The 16918-nt window shown below is 51.6% G+C and overlaps 1 protein-coding gene across 1 annotated transcript in view; it reads left to right on the top strand.

The window, feature by feature from the left end:
* PRR12 (proline rich 12) overlaps positions 1–16918 on the top strand; it is a 39457-nt gene that overhangs the window by 10650 nt on the left and 11889 nt on the right. The window contains exon 6 of the mRNA XM_039466857.2: positions 1909–2357. Within this exon, the coding sequence (XP_039322791.2) occupies positions 1909–2357 (449 nt within the window). The remainder of the gene's footprint in view (positions 1–1908; positions 2358–16918) is intronic.

The raw sequence follows: 16918 nt of genomic DNA, 5'->3' as shown, positions 1-16918 counted from the left end.
GGTGGGTGCCTGTAATCCCGGTTACTCCAGAGGCTGAGGCAGGAGAATCGCTTGAACCCGGGAGGTGGAGGTTGCGGTGAGCCATGGCACTCCTGCCTGGGCAGCAAGAGCAAAACTGCATCTCAAAAACAAAAACAAAAACAAAAAGAAAGGTGGGGAATGGGGAGTGGAGAGGTGAGATGGGTGAGGCCGAAGCTGCCAGGGTCATTGCAGGACAGAACAGCCAGGCTGAGAGAGTCTTTGGAGGGCTGGGAGGGGCCGTGGCTAAGGAAAGGGATGGAGAGGCAGCAGTTTCATGGGTCAGGAGAGATCTCAGGGAGTTAGAGGGGAGCGTTCAAAAACAAGAAAAAAAAACCATGACAAGCTGAGCACAGCGGGTCACACCTGTAATCCCAGCATTTTGGGAGGCTGAGACAGGAGGATCACTTGAGCCCAGGAGGTTGAGGCTGCAGTGAGCCATGGTCAAGCCACGGTACTCCAGCCTGGGCGAGGGATCAAGATCCTTTCTCAAACAAAAAAAAGAAACAAAACAAAAAGACCCTATGGGGTTCTTTTTATTTTTAGTCAGAGTCTCGCTCTGTTGCCCAGGCTGGAATGCAGTGGTGCAATCTTGGCTCGTCGAAACCTCTGCCTCTCAGGTTCAAGCAATTCTCCTGCCTCAGCCGACAGGCGTTGCTACCATGCCTGGCTAACTTTTATATTTTTAGTACAGATGGGGTTTCATTATGTTGGCCAGGCTGGTCTCAAACTCCTGCTCTCGTAATCCGCCTGTCTCCGCCTCCCAAAGTGTTGGGATTACAGGTGTGAGCCACCACGCCAGAACTTTTTTTTTTTTTTAAAGACAGAGTCTCAGTCTGTCGCCCAGGCTAGATTACAGTGGCACCGTCTTGGCTCACTGCAACCTCTTCCTTCTGGGTTCAAACTATTCTCCTGCCTTAGCCTCCCAAGTAGCCGGGATTGCAGGCACGTGCTACAACACTTGGCTAGTTTTTAAAAATATTTTTGGGAGAGATGGAGTTTTACCGTGTTGGCCAGGCTGGTCTCAAACTCCTGACCTCAAGTGATCCACCCCCCTTGGCTTCCCAAAGTGCTGGGATTACAGGCGTGAGCCACTGTGCCTGACCCCTATGAGGTTCTTAAAAGGCCTAAAGAAGGGAGCTGGCGGACAGGGGAGGGGTTAGCAGTCTGCACACTGGTAAGCTGGCCAAGGAAAGGGCAAAGATGGGCTTGGAGGGATGAGGCCTTGGAGGAAGAGGAGGTGAGAAAGTAGAGGTAGGGAGGTGATGATTTACGAGTTGGGAGGGGCATTCAGGAAGAGAAGTTAAGAGCTAGACAAGGTTGGCCGGGCATCGTGACTCACACCTATAATCCTAGTACTTTGGGAGGCTGAGACAAGTGGATTGCCTGAGGTCGGGAGTTCGAGACCAGGCTGGCAAGCATGGTGAAACCATGTATCTACTTAAAAAAAAAAAAAAAAAAAAAAATTGCCGAGTGTGGTGTTAAGTCCCTGTAATCCCAGCTACTTTGGAAGCTGAGGCAGGAAAATGGCTTTAACCCTGGAGGCTGAGGTTGCGGTGAGCTGAGATAGCACCACTGCACTCCAGCCTGAGCCACAGACTCCATCTCAAAAAAAAAAAAAAAAAAAAGCCAGACAAGGGATTTGAGAACACAAAGACATTTCAGGACTGAGAAGAGCATAAGGGATGGGAGGCAGGTCTCCTTCATAGCCACCGGAGGCAGAGTGGGTCTCTGGAGAGACTCTGGTAGGGTAGAAGGACCACTGGGGAGAGCTCAGTGGCAGATACGGACAGAGGGGCTCTTGGTACAGAAAGCGGTGTTTAAGGCACAAGAGGAAAGGTGCCAGGAATGATGAATAACGTCCAGGCCTGATACCCCTGTCTCCCCCAGAGCCCCCGCTGCTGGAGGAGAAACCCCCACCCACTCCACCTCCTGCCCCAACTCCTCAGCCTCAGCCTCAGCCTCCGCCACCGCCTCCGCCGCCACAGCCGGCCCTGCCCTCGCCACCCCCACTGGTGGCCCCCACGCCCAGCTCACCACCGCCGCTGCCACCACCACCACCACCACCACCACCACCTCCACCAGCCGTGCCCTCGCCTCCACCGCCACCCCCGCCAGCCGTGGCCCCACCGGCTGCCCCTCCCGAGGAGCCAGCCGCCGCTCCGTCCCCCGAAGACCCTGAGCTGCCGGACACCCGGCCCCTGCACCTGGCCAAGAAGCAGGAGACGGCGGCGGTGTGTGGGGAGACCGATGAGGAGGCCGGCGAGAGTGGGGGAGAAGGCATCTTCCGGGAGCGGGACGAGTTTGTCATCCGCGCCGAGGACATCCCTTCCCTCAAGGTGAGTCCCAGCCTTCTCCAGAAACCGGGCCTGATGGTCTGGGTCTTTTGAGTGTTTGTTGAGCGCCTGCTGAATGGCAGGCTTGTGTTGGGACCTGCAGATCTAGACATGGCTGAGGCAGAATGGCTGGGCGCCCTTGGAATTCACAGTGTGACGGGGCCGTAGAGATGGCGAGGACCTGCCGGCCTCAGAGATGTTGTTTGCATACGTGTCTGTACATGTGTTACCCGTGTATAAGGTAAAGCGATCGTTAATGTTTCTGCAGATACCCTGCTGTGGGTGGTATCTGCATAAAAGACCAGTAATGTACAAGCAGACGGGCTTCTGACCTTAGGGAGCTTCTAGTCTAATGGACAAGCCAAGAGAGGCGGGCTGCTTTGCCATTTATGGCACGGTGATGGAAATGTGAGTCATGACCTAGACTACCCGCAGATACACACGCACGTAACCCGTAAGTGTAATAGTGAAGTGGGCCAGACGCGGCGGCTTATACCTGTAATCTCAGCACTTTGGGAGTTTGAGACCAGCCTAGGCAACATAGCAAAACCTTGTCTCAAACAAACAAGAAAAGTGAATCATTTGGGAATGCTTACTGTGTATCAAGCTATATCTTTTTTTTTTTTGTCTGAGATGGAGTCTTGCTCTTGTCACTCAGGCTGGAGTGCAGTGGCTCAGTCCTTGGCTCACTACAAACTCCACCTCCCGGGTTCAAGCGATTCTCTTGCGTCAGCTTCCTGAGTAGCTGGGATTACAGGCGCGTACCACCATGCCCAGCTGATTTTTGTATTTTCAGTAGAAACGGGTTTTCACCGTGTTGGCCAGGCTGGTCTCGAACTCCTGACCTCAGGTGATCTGCCTGCCTCAGCCTCCCAAAGTGCAGGGATTACAGGAGTCAGCCACTGTGCCTGGCTGGCTGTATTTTAGGTAATTATCTTAAATCGTTAAATACGTAAATGCAGACCAACAACAGCCTGTTCACTGCTTCCAGTTATTCTACTGCAGGGGTTGGAAAACTAGGGCCCCTAGGCCAAATCCAGCCCACTGCTTGTTTTTGCAAATAAAGTTTTATTGGCACACAACCATGCCCATTCATTTACATGTGTATGGCTGATTTTCCCATATGGCAGAGAGCTGGGTAGTTAGCTGGCCCTCAGTGGCAAAAAATAGCTCTGGCGCATCATGAATAAGGTTTGCTGGTCTCTGCTGTCACGGGACAGATAGAGTTGGATCAGAGGATTAATGTGCAAGGCGCTCGATGGGGTAGGTGTCATCAGCTGCCCGTGGAGTGCTCTGCGCAGGCGTGCGGCAGGGCAGGTGCCCAGGGGGTCAGCCCATTCTCACCCTGATGGTGGGACGGAAGCCAGTCACTGTCATTGATTCTACTGATGATGAGACAAGATGATGATTTGTACATGAGTACAGTGTGACAGGTACTGTAATCTTGGCCAGGCGCGGTGGCTCACACCTGTCATCCTAGCACTTTGGGAGGCTGAGGTGGGCAGATCATCTCAGGTTAGGAGTTCGAGACCAGCCTGGCCAACATGGCGAAACCCTGTCTCTACCAAAAATAAAAAAAATTAGCCGGGTGTGGTGGTGTGCCCCTGTATTCCCAGCTACTTGGGAGGCTGAGGCAGGAGAATTGCTTGAATCTGGGAGGCAGAGGCTGCACCGAGCTGAGATTGCGCCACTGTACTTCAGCCTGGGTGACAGAACGAGACTTCATCTCAAAAAAAAAAAAAAAAAAAAAAAATAGAGCCATGTACCCATTACTCAGATTCCAACATCATCACATTTCCCTTAGTATTTTCTGTCCCGCGCTGTACCCTGCCAATCCCAGATACCATGTCTTCTCTTTTTGTACCTTACTATCTTTGTAATGCCTACAAAAGAACATTTCTTCCTTCTTTCCTTCCTTCCTTCCTGCCTGCCTGCCTCCCTCCCTCCCTCCCTCCTTCCTTCCCTCCCTCCCTCCCTCCTTTCCTCCTTCCTTCCTTCCTTCCTTCCCTTTCTTGACAAGGCCTCACTGTTTTGGGCCAGGCTCATCTTGAACTCCTGAGGTCAGGTGATCCTCCTGCCTTGGCTTCCCAAAGAGCTGGGATTGCAGGCATGCACCACCATACCTGGCCAAAAGAACTCTTTCCTTTTCTTTCTTTTTCTTTTTCTTTTCTTCACCCAGTCTCGCTGTGTCGCCAAGCTGGAGTGTAGTGGCGCAGTCTCGGCTTGCTGTAACTTCCGCCTCCCAGGTTCAAGCAATTCTGCTTCAGCCTCCCGAGTAGCTGGGACTACAGGTGTGCACCACCACGCCACGCTAGTTTTTTGTCTTTAAGTAGAGACTGGGCTTCACCATGTTGGCCAGGCTGGTCTCATGCCCGGCCAAAAGAACATTTCTAAGAGATTTTGTAAGTTACGTAGGGAAATGCTAGAATGAGCACCCATGACCCAGCCCGGCATTCCGAGCGCCTGCAGTCTTGAGTGTCCTTCCCTCGCTGGTCCTCCTGCATCCCATGGCCGTCCTGGTCCCCTTGATGCCCTGTGTGTATTATTTCAGCTTATGTGCACGATTTCTTTAAATCACGGAAATTAATTTAGCCGTCAGCCTGGGATAGGTGAGGAATGGGGTGAGTGAACAGCAGTGATAGGAGTGTTGGCTGGGTTTGGTGGCTCTCACCTGGAATCCCAGAACATGGAGAGGCCGAGGTGGGAGGATCGCTTGAGGCCAGGAGTTGGAGACCAGCTGTGCAAATAGCAAGACCCCTCACATTGACCAAAAACAATAAATAAGTTAGCCAGGCATGGTCTCAGCTACTTGGGAGGCTAAGGTGACTGGATCACTTGAGCCCGGGAGTTTGAGGCTCCAGTGAGCTGTGACCGCATCGCAGCACAAGCAGCTCAGTGACAGAGTGAGACCCTGTCTAGTACCTCCTGAGGAACAGGATTTTGGGCACGTCGCACTCAGGATTTCATTTTATTTTAACCATTTTTTTATTTTTATTTTATTTTATTTTATTTTATTTTATTGGTTTTTTTTGAGACGGACTTTCGCTCTTGTTACCCAGGCTGGAGTGCAATGGCTCGATCTCGGCTCACCGCAACCTCCGCCTCCTGGGTTCAGGCAATTCTCCTGCCTCAGCCTCCTGAGTAGCTGGGATTACAGGCACACGCCACCATGCCCAGCTAATTTTTTGTATTTTTAGTAGAGATGGGGTTTCACCATGTTGACCAGGATGGTCTCGATCTCTCGACCTCGTGATCCACCCACCTCGGCCTCCCAAAGTGCTGGGATTACAGGCTTGAGCCACCGCGCCCGGCCACACCATTTTTTTTATTTTTTGAGACGGAGTTTCGCTCTTGTTTCCCAGGCCGGAGTGCAATGGGGAGATCTTGGCTCACCGCAACCTCTACCTCACGGGATTCAAGAGATTCTTCTGCCTCAGCCTCCCAAGTAGCTGAGATTATAGTCATGTGCCACCACACCTGGCTACTTTTGTGTTTATTTATTTATTTGGAGATGGGAGTTTTGCTCTTATTGCCCAGGCTGCAGTGTAATGTCAAGATCTTGGCTTACTGCAACCTCTGCCTCCCAGGTTCAAGCGATTCTCCTGACTCAGCCTCCTGAGTAGCTGGGATTACAGGCATGTGCCACCACACCTGGCCAATATTTTTTTGTGTTTTTAGTAGAGACAGGGTTTCTCCATGTTGGTCAGGCTGGTCTCAAACTCCTGACCTCAAGTGATCTGCCCGCCTCGGCCTCCCAGAGTGGTGGAATTATAGGTTTGAGCCACCGCGCCCAGCTACTTTTGTATTTTCAGTAGAGACGGGGGTTTTTCTATGTTGGTCAGGTTGGTCCCGAACTCCCGTCCTCAGGTGATCTGCCTGCCTTGGCCTCCCAAAGTACTGGGATTACAGGCATGAGCCACTGCACCCAGCCCATTTTAACCAGTTTTAAGTGTACAGTTCAGTGGCATTAAGGATGTTAACATCGTATGCCAGGCGAAGTGACTCAGGCCAGTAATTGCAGCACTTTGGGAGGCCAAGGCTAGCAGATAGCCTGAGGTCAGGAGTTCGAGACCAGCCTGGCCAACATGGTGAAATCCCATCTGTACTAAAAATACAAAAATGAGCTGGGCATGGTGGTACATGCTTGTAATCCTAGCTACTCAGGAGGCTGAGGCAGGAGAATTGCATGAACCTGGGAGGTAGAGGTTGCAATGAGCTGAGATCGTGCCACTGTACTCCAGCCTCGGCTGGGCTACAAGAGTGAAACTCTGTTTGAAAAAAAAAAAAAAAAGAATATTGACATTGTTGAACCACCATCACCACAATCCATCTCCAAGTTTTATATTTTTATTTTTATATAAAAAGATAAAAGCCGGGCGCGGTGGCTCTAGCCTGTAATCCCAGCACTTTGGGAGGCTGAGGCGGGTGGATCACGAGGTCAAGAGATCGAGACCATCCTGGTCAGCATGGTGAAACCCCGTCTCTACTAAAAATACAAAAAATTAGCTGGGCATGGTGGCGCGTGCCTGTAATCCCAGCTACTCAGGAGGCTGAGGCAGCAGAATTGCCTGAACCCAGGAGGCGGAGGTTGCGGTGAGCCGAGATCGCGCCATTGCACTCCAGCCTGGGTAAACAAGAGCGAAACCCTGTCTCAAAAAAAAAAAAAAAAAAAAAAAAAAAAAAGATAAACTTGGCTGGGCATGGTGGCAGGTGCCTGTAATCCCAGCACTTTGGAAGGTGGAGGCAGGTGGATCACCTGAGGTCAGGAGTTTGAGACCAGGCTGGCCAACAGGGTGAAATCCCATATCTACTAAAAATACAAAAATTAGCTGGGTGTGGTGGCTGGCGCCTGTAATCGCAGCTACTCAGGAGGCTGAGGTGAGAGAATCGCTTGAGCACAGGAGGCAGAGATTGTAGTGAGGTGAGATTGCACCACTGCATTCCAGCTTGGGCAGCAAGAGCAAAACTCTGTCTGATCAAAAAAAAGAAGATCATTATAGAGACTACTACTAGTAACGTTTTACAGGGATGGAAACTGAGGCTCACACAGGTAAAACATCCTCCTGACTGGGTTAGGTCTCCCTCTGTTGCCCAGGCTGGAGTGTAGCGGCGTGATTTCAGCTCAGTGCAACTTCCACCTCTGTGGTTCAAGAGATTCCTGTGCCTCAGCCTCCCAAGTAGCTGGGATTACAGAGGAGCCCACCAACGCTCGACTAATTTTTATATTTTTAGTGGAGACGGGGTTTCACCATTGTGGCCAGGCTGATCTCAAACTCCTGGCCTCAGGTGACCTGCCCGCCTCAGCTTCCCAAAGTGCTGGGGTTACAGGAGTGAGCCCCTGTGCCCGGCCTATTATCCTCATTTTATAGGGAAGGAAACCAAGGCACAGAGAGGTAAAGGAGCCTTCCCAGAATCCTGCAGCTCGGAATCCACACCCAGCTCTGCTGGCACTAAGAACATATTGTTTTTTTTTTTTTTTGAGACAGAGTCTTGCTCTGTCACCTGCTGTGATCTCAGCTCACTGCAACCTCCGCCTCCCTGGTTCTAACAATTCTGCTGCCTCAGCCTCCCGAGTAGCTGGGACTACAGGTGTGTGCCACCACACCAGGCTAATTGTTTGTATTTTTAGTAGAGATAGGGTTTCACCATGTTAGCTAGGATGGTCTTGATCTCCTGACATGATCCGCCGGCCTCAGCCTCCCAAAGTACTGGGGTTACAGGCGTGAGCCACCGTACCCAGCCTGGGAACCCATATTCTTATCCCGACTCAGCCGTGCACCATGTACGTTCTAGTCTAACGCAGCTGACCCGCCACTGGGTCACATGAACAGGGCCCTGGGGCAGGGTGCTTGACCATCCCCATTTTACAGATGGAGAAGTTCACGTTCAGAGAAAGGGAGTCTGTCGGCTGGCCGGTACCAACCTGGGATTGGAGCCAGGGCCATCTGACACCACCTCCCAGCTGGCTCGGGGCAGGGGAAGGGGCCAGGCGAGGACTCAGATGCTTAAAATACAACTTGCATGTGCATTATAATGAGAGACAAAGCCCCACGCCTGAGTCACACACACAGACCTTGGGCACTCATTTCTGGGCCTGGAGACAGGGCAGGCTGCTGGTGTAGTTAAGAGCTCAGCTTTTGTTTAACCTAACTCAAATCTCTGCCATTTATTCTTATTTTTTGTTGTTGTTGTTGTGTTTTTGAGATAGAGTCTCTGTCACCCAGGCTGGAGAGCAGTGGCGTGATCATAGCTCACTGCACCCTCAAACTCCTGGGCTCAAGCAATCCTTCCTCCTCAGCATCCCAAGTAACTAGGACTATAAGCATATAACATCATGCTGGCAAGTTTTTTATTTATTTATTTATTTTTTTTTTTGAGACGGAGTTTCGCTCTTGTTACCCAGGCTGGAGTGCAATGGTGTGATCTCAGCTCACCGCAACCTCCGCTTCCTGGGTTCAGGCAATTCTCCTGCCTCAGCCTCCTGAGTAGCTGGGATGACAGGCACGCGCCACCACGCCCAGCTAATTTTTTTGTATTTTTAGTAGAGATGGGGTTTCACCATGTTGACCAGGATGGTCTCGATCTCTTGACCTCGTGATCCACCCGCCTTGGCCTCCCAGAGTGCTGGGATTACAGGCGTGAGCCACTGCACCTGGCCAAGGTTTTTTATTTCTTCAATAGAGACTGGGGTCTCACTATGTTGCCCAGGCTGGTCTTGAAGTCTTGGACTCAAGCAGTCCTCCCATCTCAGCCTCCCAAAGTGCTGAGACTGCCGCTGTGAGCCACTCTGTCTGGACATTTTTTTCTCTTATACCATCCCTTCTTTTTTTTTTAGACTTAGTCTCGCTCTGTCTCCCAGGCTGAAGTGCAGTGCTGCGATCTTGGCTCACTGAAACTTCCACCTCCTGGGTTAAAGTGATTCTACTGCCCCAGTTTCCTGAGCAGCTGGGACTACAGGCATGTGCCACCACACCCAGCTAATTTTTGTATTTTTAGTAGACACGAGGTTTTACCACATTGGACAGGCTGGTCACAAACTCCTGACCTCGTGATCTACCTGCCCCGGCCTCCCAATGTGCTGGGATTACAGGTGTGAGCCACCAAACCCGGCCCAATCCTGTGGATACTTTATATTCATCGAACACATCCATTGGATCAGCCCCATTTCAAGTGCTCAAGTCTGCCATCCCGGGCACGGTGGCTCAATCCTGCAATCCCAGCACTTTGGGAGGTTGCGGCGGGCAGACCACTTGAGCCCAAGAGTTTGACATCAGCCTGGGCAACATAGTGAGACCCGGTCTCTATACAAAATTCAGAAAAACTTAACGAGACGTGGTGGTGCTCGCCTGTGGTCCCAGCTACTGGAGAGGCTGATGTGGGAGGATCCCCTGAGCCCAGGAAGTTGAGGTTGTAGTGATCCATGATTACGCCACTGCACTCCAGCCTGGGTGACAAAGAATGTGATCCTGTCTCAAAAAAAAAAAAAAAATCAATCTCAAAAGCTCAAGAACCACTTGTGGGGATGAGCTGCCACATTGATAGGGCCAGGCTAGCCCATTCTCCTTCCCCGTCTGTAAACTGGGACTGTTGCTGGGGTTGTTGTAAGGGTTGGGCAGCCTGTATACTCCAAGCATGGAAAAGGGGTGGAGGCCGGGCGCAGTGTGGCTCCTGCCTGGAATCCCAGCACTTTGGGAGGCCGAGGTCGGTGGATTGCTTGTGCTCAGGAGTTTCGACACCAGCCTGGTCAACGTGGCAAACCCCATCTCTACTAAAAATACAAAAAAAGTAGCCAGATATGGTGGCACATGCCTGCATTCCCAGCTACTCAGGAGGCTGAGGTAGGAGGATCACCCGAGATTGCTCCATTGCACTCCCACCTGGGTAACTGGAGTGAAACCCTGTCTCAAAAAAAAAAAGTTGGCTGGGCATGGTGGCTCACATCTATAATCCCAGCACTTTGGGAGGTCAGGGTGGGTGGATCACTTGAGGTCAGGAGTTCAAGACCAGCCTGGCCAACATGGTGCAATCTCGTCTCAACTAAAAATACAAAGATTAGCTGGGTGTGGTGGCAGGCCCCTGTAATCCCAGCTACTTAGGAGGCTGAGGCAGGAGAATGGCTTAAATTCAGGAGGCGGAGTTTGCAGTGAGCCAAGATTGCGCCACTGCGCTCCAGTCTGGGTGACAGAGTGAGACTGTGTCTCAAAAAAAAAAAAAGTGCTGCTGAGCACAGTGGCTCACACCTGTAATCCCAGCACTTTGGGAGGCCGAGGCAGGCCAATCACAGGTCAGGAGTTCGAGCCCAGCCTGACCAACATGGTGAAACCCTGTCTCTACCAAAAATAGAAAAATTAGCTGGGTGTGGTGACGGGTGCCCATAATCCCAGCTACCTGGGAGACTGAGGCAGGAGAATCGCTTGAACCCGGGAGGCAGAATATGCAGTGAGCAGAGATCACGCCATTGCACTCCAACCTGGGTGACAGAGCAAGACTCCGTCTCAAAAAAAAAAAAAAAAAAAAAAAGTTCACTGGGTAGAGAAGAGTATGGTGTTGGGGCTGTCCAAGCAGAGGAAACAGCTGTACAAAGATCCTGTGGTGAGGGAAGGCATGCTGTATTTGAGATGTGCAGGAACATCAGGCGTTGAGTGGCTGGACAGAGCGCTGGGGCTGGGCTGGGCTGGGCAGGTGGGCATGGCCCAGCCATGTTGGACTTGGATGCAGGGGTGAGTTCCATGGGTGCTGCTGGAAGACTTTAGGCTCTGTGCCGTTTTGAGCCCCTGGCCAGCAGGGAGGTGACTGGGGAATTGTTCCAGGCCTGGACGGTACTCTGTCCACAGCCTCTCTCCTGGGACTGACTCCCTGTTAATGGGACCCTGCAGCTTTCTCATTAATACTGAGTCTCAGTATCTCTAGCTCAGTGGCTTAACACCCCCACTGCTTGCGCCACACTTCTTAGCTTGTCACAGTGCAGATTCTCAGGAGAAAATCTGATTGGTTCTGCTCAGCCTATAGGGCCAAGATGAGGTCACTGGCTGGGTGTGGTGGCCCACGCCTGTAATCCCAACACTTTGGGGCCTGAGATAGGAAGATTGCTTGAACCTTGGAATTTGGCCTGCCATGGTAAACCCTGTTTCTTTTTTTTCTTTTTGAGAGGGAGTCTTGCTCTGTTGCCCAGGCTAGAGTGCTGTGGTGTGATCGCGGCACACTACAACCTCCGCTTCCCACGTTCAAGCGATTCTCCTTCCTCAGTCTCCTGAGTAGCTGGGATTATAGACGAAAGCCATCATGCCCGGCTAACTTTTTTTTTTTTTTTATTGAGATGGCGCTTGCTCTGTTACCCATGCTGGAGTGCACTGGTGGGATCTTGGCTCACTAAAACCTCCACCTCCTGGGTTCAAGCAATTCTCCTGCCTCAGCCTCCCGGGTAACTGGGACAACAGGTGTGCACCACCACGCCAGGCTAATTTTTAAATTTTTTTTTTTTTTTTTTTTTTTTTGAGACGGAGTTTCGCTCTTGTTACCCAGGCTGGAGTGCAATGGTGCGATCTCGGCTCACCGCAACCTCTGCCTCCTGGGTTCAAGCAATTCTCCTGCCTCAGCCTCCTGAGTGGCTGGGATGACAGGCACGTGCCACCATGCCCAGCTAATTTTTTGAATCTTTAGTAGAGACGGGGTTTCACCATGTTGACCAGGATGGTCTCGATCTCTCAACCTTGTGATCCACCCGCCTCGGCCTCCCAAAGTGCTGGGATTACAGGCTTGAGCCACCGTGCCCGGCGTTAATTTTTAAATTTTTAATAGAGATGGGGTTTCACCATGTTGGCCAGACTGGTCTTGAGCTGCTGAACTCGTGATCCGTCCGCTTCGGCCTCCCAAAGTGCTGAGATTACAGGCGTGAGCCGCCGAGTCTGGCCCCCACCTTTTTTTTTTTAAAAGACTCAGTCTCTTTCTTGTCCTCCAGGCTGGAGTGTGATGGTGCGATCTTGGCTCACTGCAGCCTCTGCTTCCTGGGTTCAAGTGGTCCATCCTCCTGCCTCAGCCTTCTGAGTAGCTGGGATTACAGGTGCCTGCCACTGCACCCTGCTAATTTTTGTATTTTTAGTAGAGATGGTGTTTCACCATGTTGGTCAGGCTTGTCCCAAACTCCTGACCTCAGGTGATCCACCCACCTCAGCCTCCCAAAATGCTGGGATTATAGGCATGAGCCACCTCGCCTGGCTGTGAAACCCCATTTCTACAAAAAATACAAAAATTATCCAGGAGCGGTGGCGTGTACCTGTAGTCCCAGCTACTTGGTGGTTAGGGGGCTGAGGCAGGAGGATCACGTGAGCCTGGGAAGTTGAGACTGCAGGGAGCTATGGTCACGATTGTGCCACTGCACTCCAGCCTGGGTGACAGAGTTGATATCCTGTCTCAAAAGAATTTAAAAAAAAAAAAAAAAAAAAAAAAAGGCCAGGCTTATGCCTGTAAATCCAACACTTTGGGAGGCCGAGTCAGGTGGATCACCTGAGGTCAGCAGTTTGAGACTAGCCATGCCACCATGGTGAAACCCTGTCTCTACTAAAAATACAAAAAATTAGTTGGGAGTAGTGGCAAATCCCTGTAATCCTAGCTACTTGGGAGGCTGAGGCAGGAGAATTGCTTGAACCCGGGAGGCGGAGGTTTCAGTGAGCTGAGATTGCATCCCTGCACTCCGGCCTGGGCGACAAGAGTGAAACTCCATCCAAAAAAAAAAGAAAGAGGGAGAGGGAGGTCAGTGATTTGCCTGCTGGTTAGCTCCCCAGGTCAAATCTCCAATCAACTGTGGGTTCCACTGAGTAGGAGACTGTGGCCTAGGCCACTTTTCTAGTAATCTGCAGTGGGCGTGGTCAGTGATGTGAGTGACATGGAGAGAGGCAGGATGGGTGGGGCTTGGGGATTGGCCCTTTTTGGGGAACAGGCAAGGGTGAACCAGGGTCAGGCCTGATGACTGGGTGTGGGTGGGAATGCTGGGAGGAAAAGTGGTTTGAGGGGCCGGGCGCAGTGGCTCACGCTTGTAATCCTAGCACTTTGGGAAGCTGGGGCGGGTGGATTATCTGAGATGGGGAGTTTGAGACCGGCCTGACCAACGTGGAGAAACCCCATTTCTGCTAAAAAATACAAAAAACAGCCGGGTATGGTGGCGCATGCCTGTAGTCCCAGCTAATTGGGAGGCTGAGGCAGAATTGCTTGAACCTGGGAGGCGGAGGTTGCTGTGAGCTGAGATCGTGCTGTTGCACTCCAGCCTGGGCAACAAGAGCAAAACTCTTATCTCAAAAAAAAAAAAAAAAAAGTGGGCCGGGCGCGGTGGCTCAAGCCTGTAATCCCAGCACTTTGGGAGGCCGAGGCGGGTGGATCACGAGGTCGAGAGATCGAGACCATCCTGGTCAACATGGTGAAACCCCGTCTCTACTAAAAATACAAAAAATTAGCTGGGCATGGTGGCGTGTGCCTGTAATCCCAGCTACTCAGGAGGCTGAGGCAGGAGAATTGCCTGAACCCGGGAGGCGGAGGTTGCGGCGAGCCGAGATCGTGCCATTGCACTCCAGCCTGGGTAACAAGAGCGAAACTCCGTCTCAAAAAAAAAAAAAAAAAAAAAAAAAAAAAGTGATTACCCGGGAGGAGGAGGTTGTTGCAGTGAGCTGAGATCGCGCCACTCCAGCCTGGTGCCTGGTGACAGCTTGAGACTGTCTCAAAAAAAAAAAAAAAAAAAAGCCGGGCGCGGTGGCTCAAGCCTGTAATCCCAGCACTTTGGGAGGCCGAGGCGGGCGGATCACAAGGTCAAGAGATCTAGACCATCCTGGTCAACATGGTGAAACCCCGCCTCTACTAAAAATACAAAAAATTAGCTGGGCATGGTGGCGCGTGCCTGTAATCCCAGCTACTCAGGAGGCTGAGGCAGGAGAATTGCCTGAACCCAGGGGGTGGAGGTTGCGGTGAGCCGAGATCGTGCCACTGCACTCCAGCCTGGGTAACAAGAGCGAAACTCCGTCTCACCAAAAAAAAAAAAAAAAAAAAGCGATTTGAGGGAAGGTACCAAGCCCAGTGAGGATGTGCTGAACCAGAGGGCCTGACCCCAGCTACGGTGTCAGCAAGTTCCTCAGAGGAAGCCGACACAGGGAGTGCAAGAGGGGAGAGGGAGGGGCTGTCTCCCCGTGCTGCCAAGATGTTCTGATGGCTTCCTCAACCTCCTACTTTTTATTTTTTATTTACCTGTATATTTTTTTGAGATGGAGTCTTGCTCCGTCGCCAGGCTAGAGTGCAGTGGTGAGATCTCGTGGTGCGATCTCAGCTCACCACAACCTCCACCTCCCAGGTTCAAATGATTCCCCAGCCTCAGCCTCCCGAGTAGCTGGGACTACAGGCATGCACCACCAGGCCCGGCTAATTTTTTGTGTTTTAGTAGAGATGGGTTTTCACCATGTTGGGTACGATGGTCTGGGTCTCCTGACCCCATGATCCGCCCACCTGGGCCTCCCAAAGTGCTGGGATTACAGGCATGAGCCACTGAGCATGGCCTGCTAATTTTTTTTTTTTTTTTTTTTTTTGAGACAGGGTCTTGCTGTATTGCCCGGGCTGGAGTGCAGTGGTGTGATCTCAGCTCACTGCAACCTCCACCTTCCAGGTTCAAGCGATTCAGAAGCTGGGATTACAGGCATGCATGACTGCCCAGCCAATTTTTGTATTTTTGTGGAGGTGGGGTTTCACCATGTTGGCGGGGCTGGTCTCAAACATCTGACGTCAAGTGATCCGCCCACCTTGGCCTCCCAAAGTGTTGGGATTATAGTCATGAGCTATGCTGCTCAGCCTGGTGCCCCTTTTGAAGACATGTACCTTCCAGGGACTCTTTGGCATCTGTCACCTATTCCGGGAAGCATTCTTGGATTCAGTTTAAATTCAAGGCCGAGCACAATGGCTCATGCCTGTAATCCCAGCACTTTGCGGGGCTGAGGTGCGAAGATCACCTGAGGTCAGGAGTTCAAGACCAGCCCAGCCAACATGGCGAAACCCTGTCTCTACTAAAAATAAAAAAATTAGCTGGGTTTGGTGGCGGGCACCTGTAACCCCAGGCTAATAGGGAGACTGAGGCAGGAGAATTGCTTGAACCCAGGAGGCAGAGGGTGCGGTGAGCAGAGATCATACTGCTGTACTCCAGACTCCAGCCTGGGAAAGAGAATGAGACTCCATCTCAAAAAAAAAAAAGCCCCTCCTCCAGGCTTCTCAAGTATCCAGGGAATTGGCATTAGGACTTTTATGACTTGTACTGTTGTTTCTTGGGTCTGTATCAGCGCCCAGCCAGGGCACACACAGACCGCAGGGTAGTGATGGTCAGTGCGCAGGTGTTTGTTGGTCGGGGGAGCAGAGATAGGGAGCCTTCCTGTCACTGTGTCTTCCCTGCTGTGGACATGCTGATGAAATGGTCTCAGGTTACCTCACCTGCCTGTATTGGCACAGGCCACAAACTCTGTTTTGTTTGCTTGTCTGTCTCATTAACCTCTTTTGCTAACCTCTGTGAGAAGGCTTTTTCGGTGTCTTAGACCCTTCAGGCTGCTATGTCGGAATACCATAGACTGGGTAGCTTATAAGCAACAGAGATATGGCAGGCTTGGTGGCTCACGCCTGTAATCCCAGTACTTTGGTAGCCCGAGATGGGTGGATCACCTGAGGTCTGCAGTTCGAGACCAGACTGACCAATACGGTGAAGCCACGTCTCTACTAAAATACAAAAATTAGCTGGACATGGTGGCAGGTGCCTATAGTCTCAGCTACTCAGGAGGCTGAAACAGGAGAGTTGCTTGAACCCGGGAGGCAGAGGGTGCGGTATAGCTGGTTGCCGAGTAGCTGGGATCACAGGCCCACGCCACCATACCTGGCTAATTTTTTGTATTTTAGTAGAGACAGGGTTTCCCCATGTTGTCCAGGCTGGACTGAAACTCCTGAGTTTGGGCAACCCGCCTGCCTTAGCCTCCCAAAGCGCTGGGATTACAGGCTTGCGCCACTGCGTCCGGCCTCTAGCTCATTTTCATACTTCCAGTAGAACCAGTGTTTCACCACGTCGGCCAGGCTGGTCTCCAACTGCCCTCCTCAAGTGATCCGCCCACCTCGGCCTCCCGAAGTATAGGGATTACAGGCATGAGCCACACCACCTTCCCCGGACTGGAGACCGTTTTATAAGGGCATTAACTTATTTGTTTATTTATTTTCTCTTCTTTTCTTTCTTTCTTTTTGAGATGGAGTCTCACTCTGTCACCCAAGCTGGAGTGCAGTGAGTGGTGTGATCTCAGCTCACTGCAACGTCCACCTACTGGGTTCAAGTGATTCTCCTGCCTCAGCTTCCCGAGTAGCTGGGACTACAGGAGTGTGCCACCACGCCCGGCTAATTCTTTTTTTTTTTTTTTTTTTTTTTTTTGAAACGGAGTTTCGCTTTTGTTACCCAGGCTGGAGTGCAATGGCGTGATCTCGGCTCACCGCAACCTCCGCCTCCTGGGTTCAGGCAATTCTCCTGCCTCAGCCTCCTGAGTAGCTGGGATTACAGGCACGTGCCACCA

Source organism: Saimiri boliviensis, chromosome 14, assembly GCF_048565385.1.
Source record: "Saimiri boliviensis isolate mSaiBol1 chromosome 14, mSaiBol1.pri, whole genome shotgun sequence".
Lineage (NCBI taxonomy): Eukaryota > Metazoa > Chordata > Mammalia > Primates > Cebidae > Saimiri > Saimiri boliviensis.
This window is presented reverse-complemented; position numbering and strand designations above follow the sequence as displayed.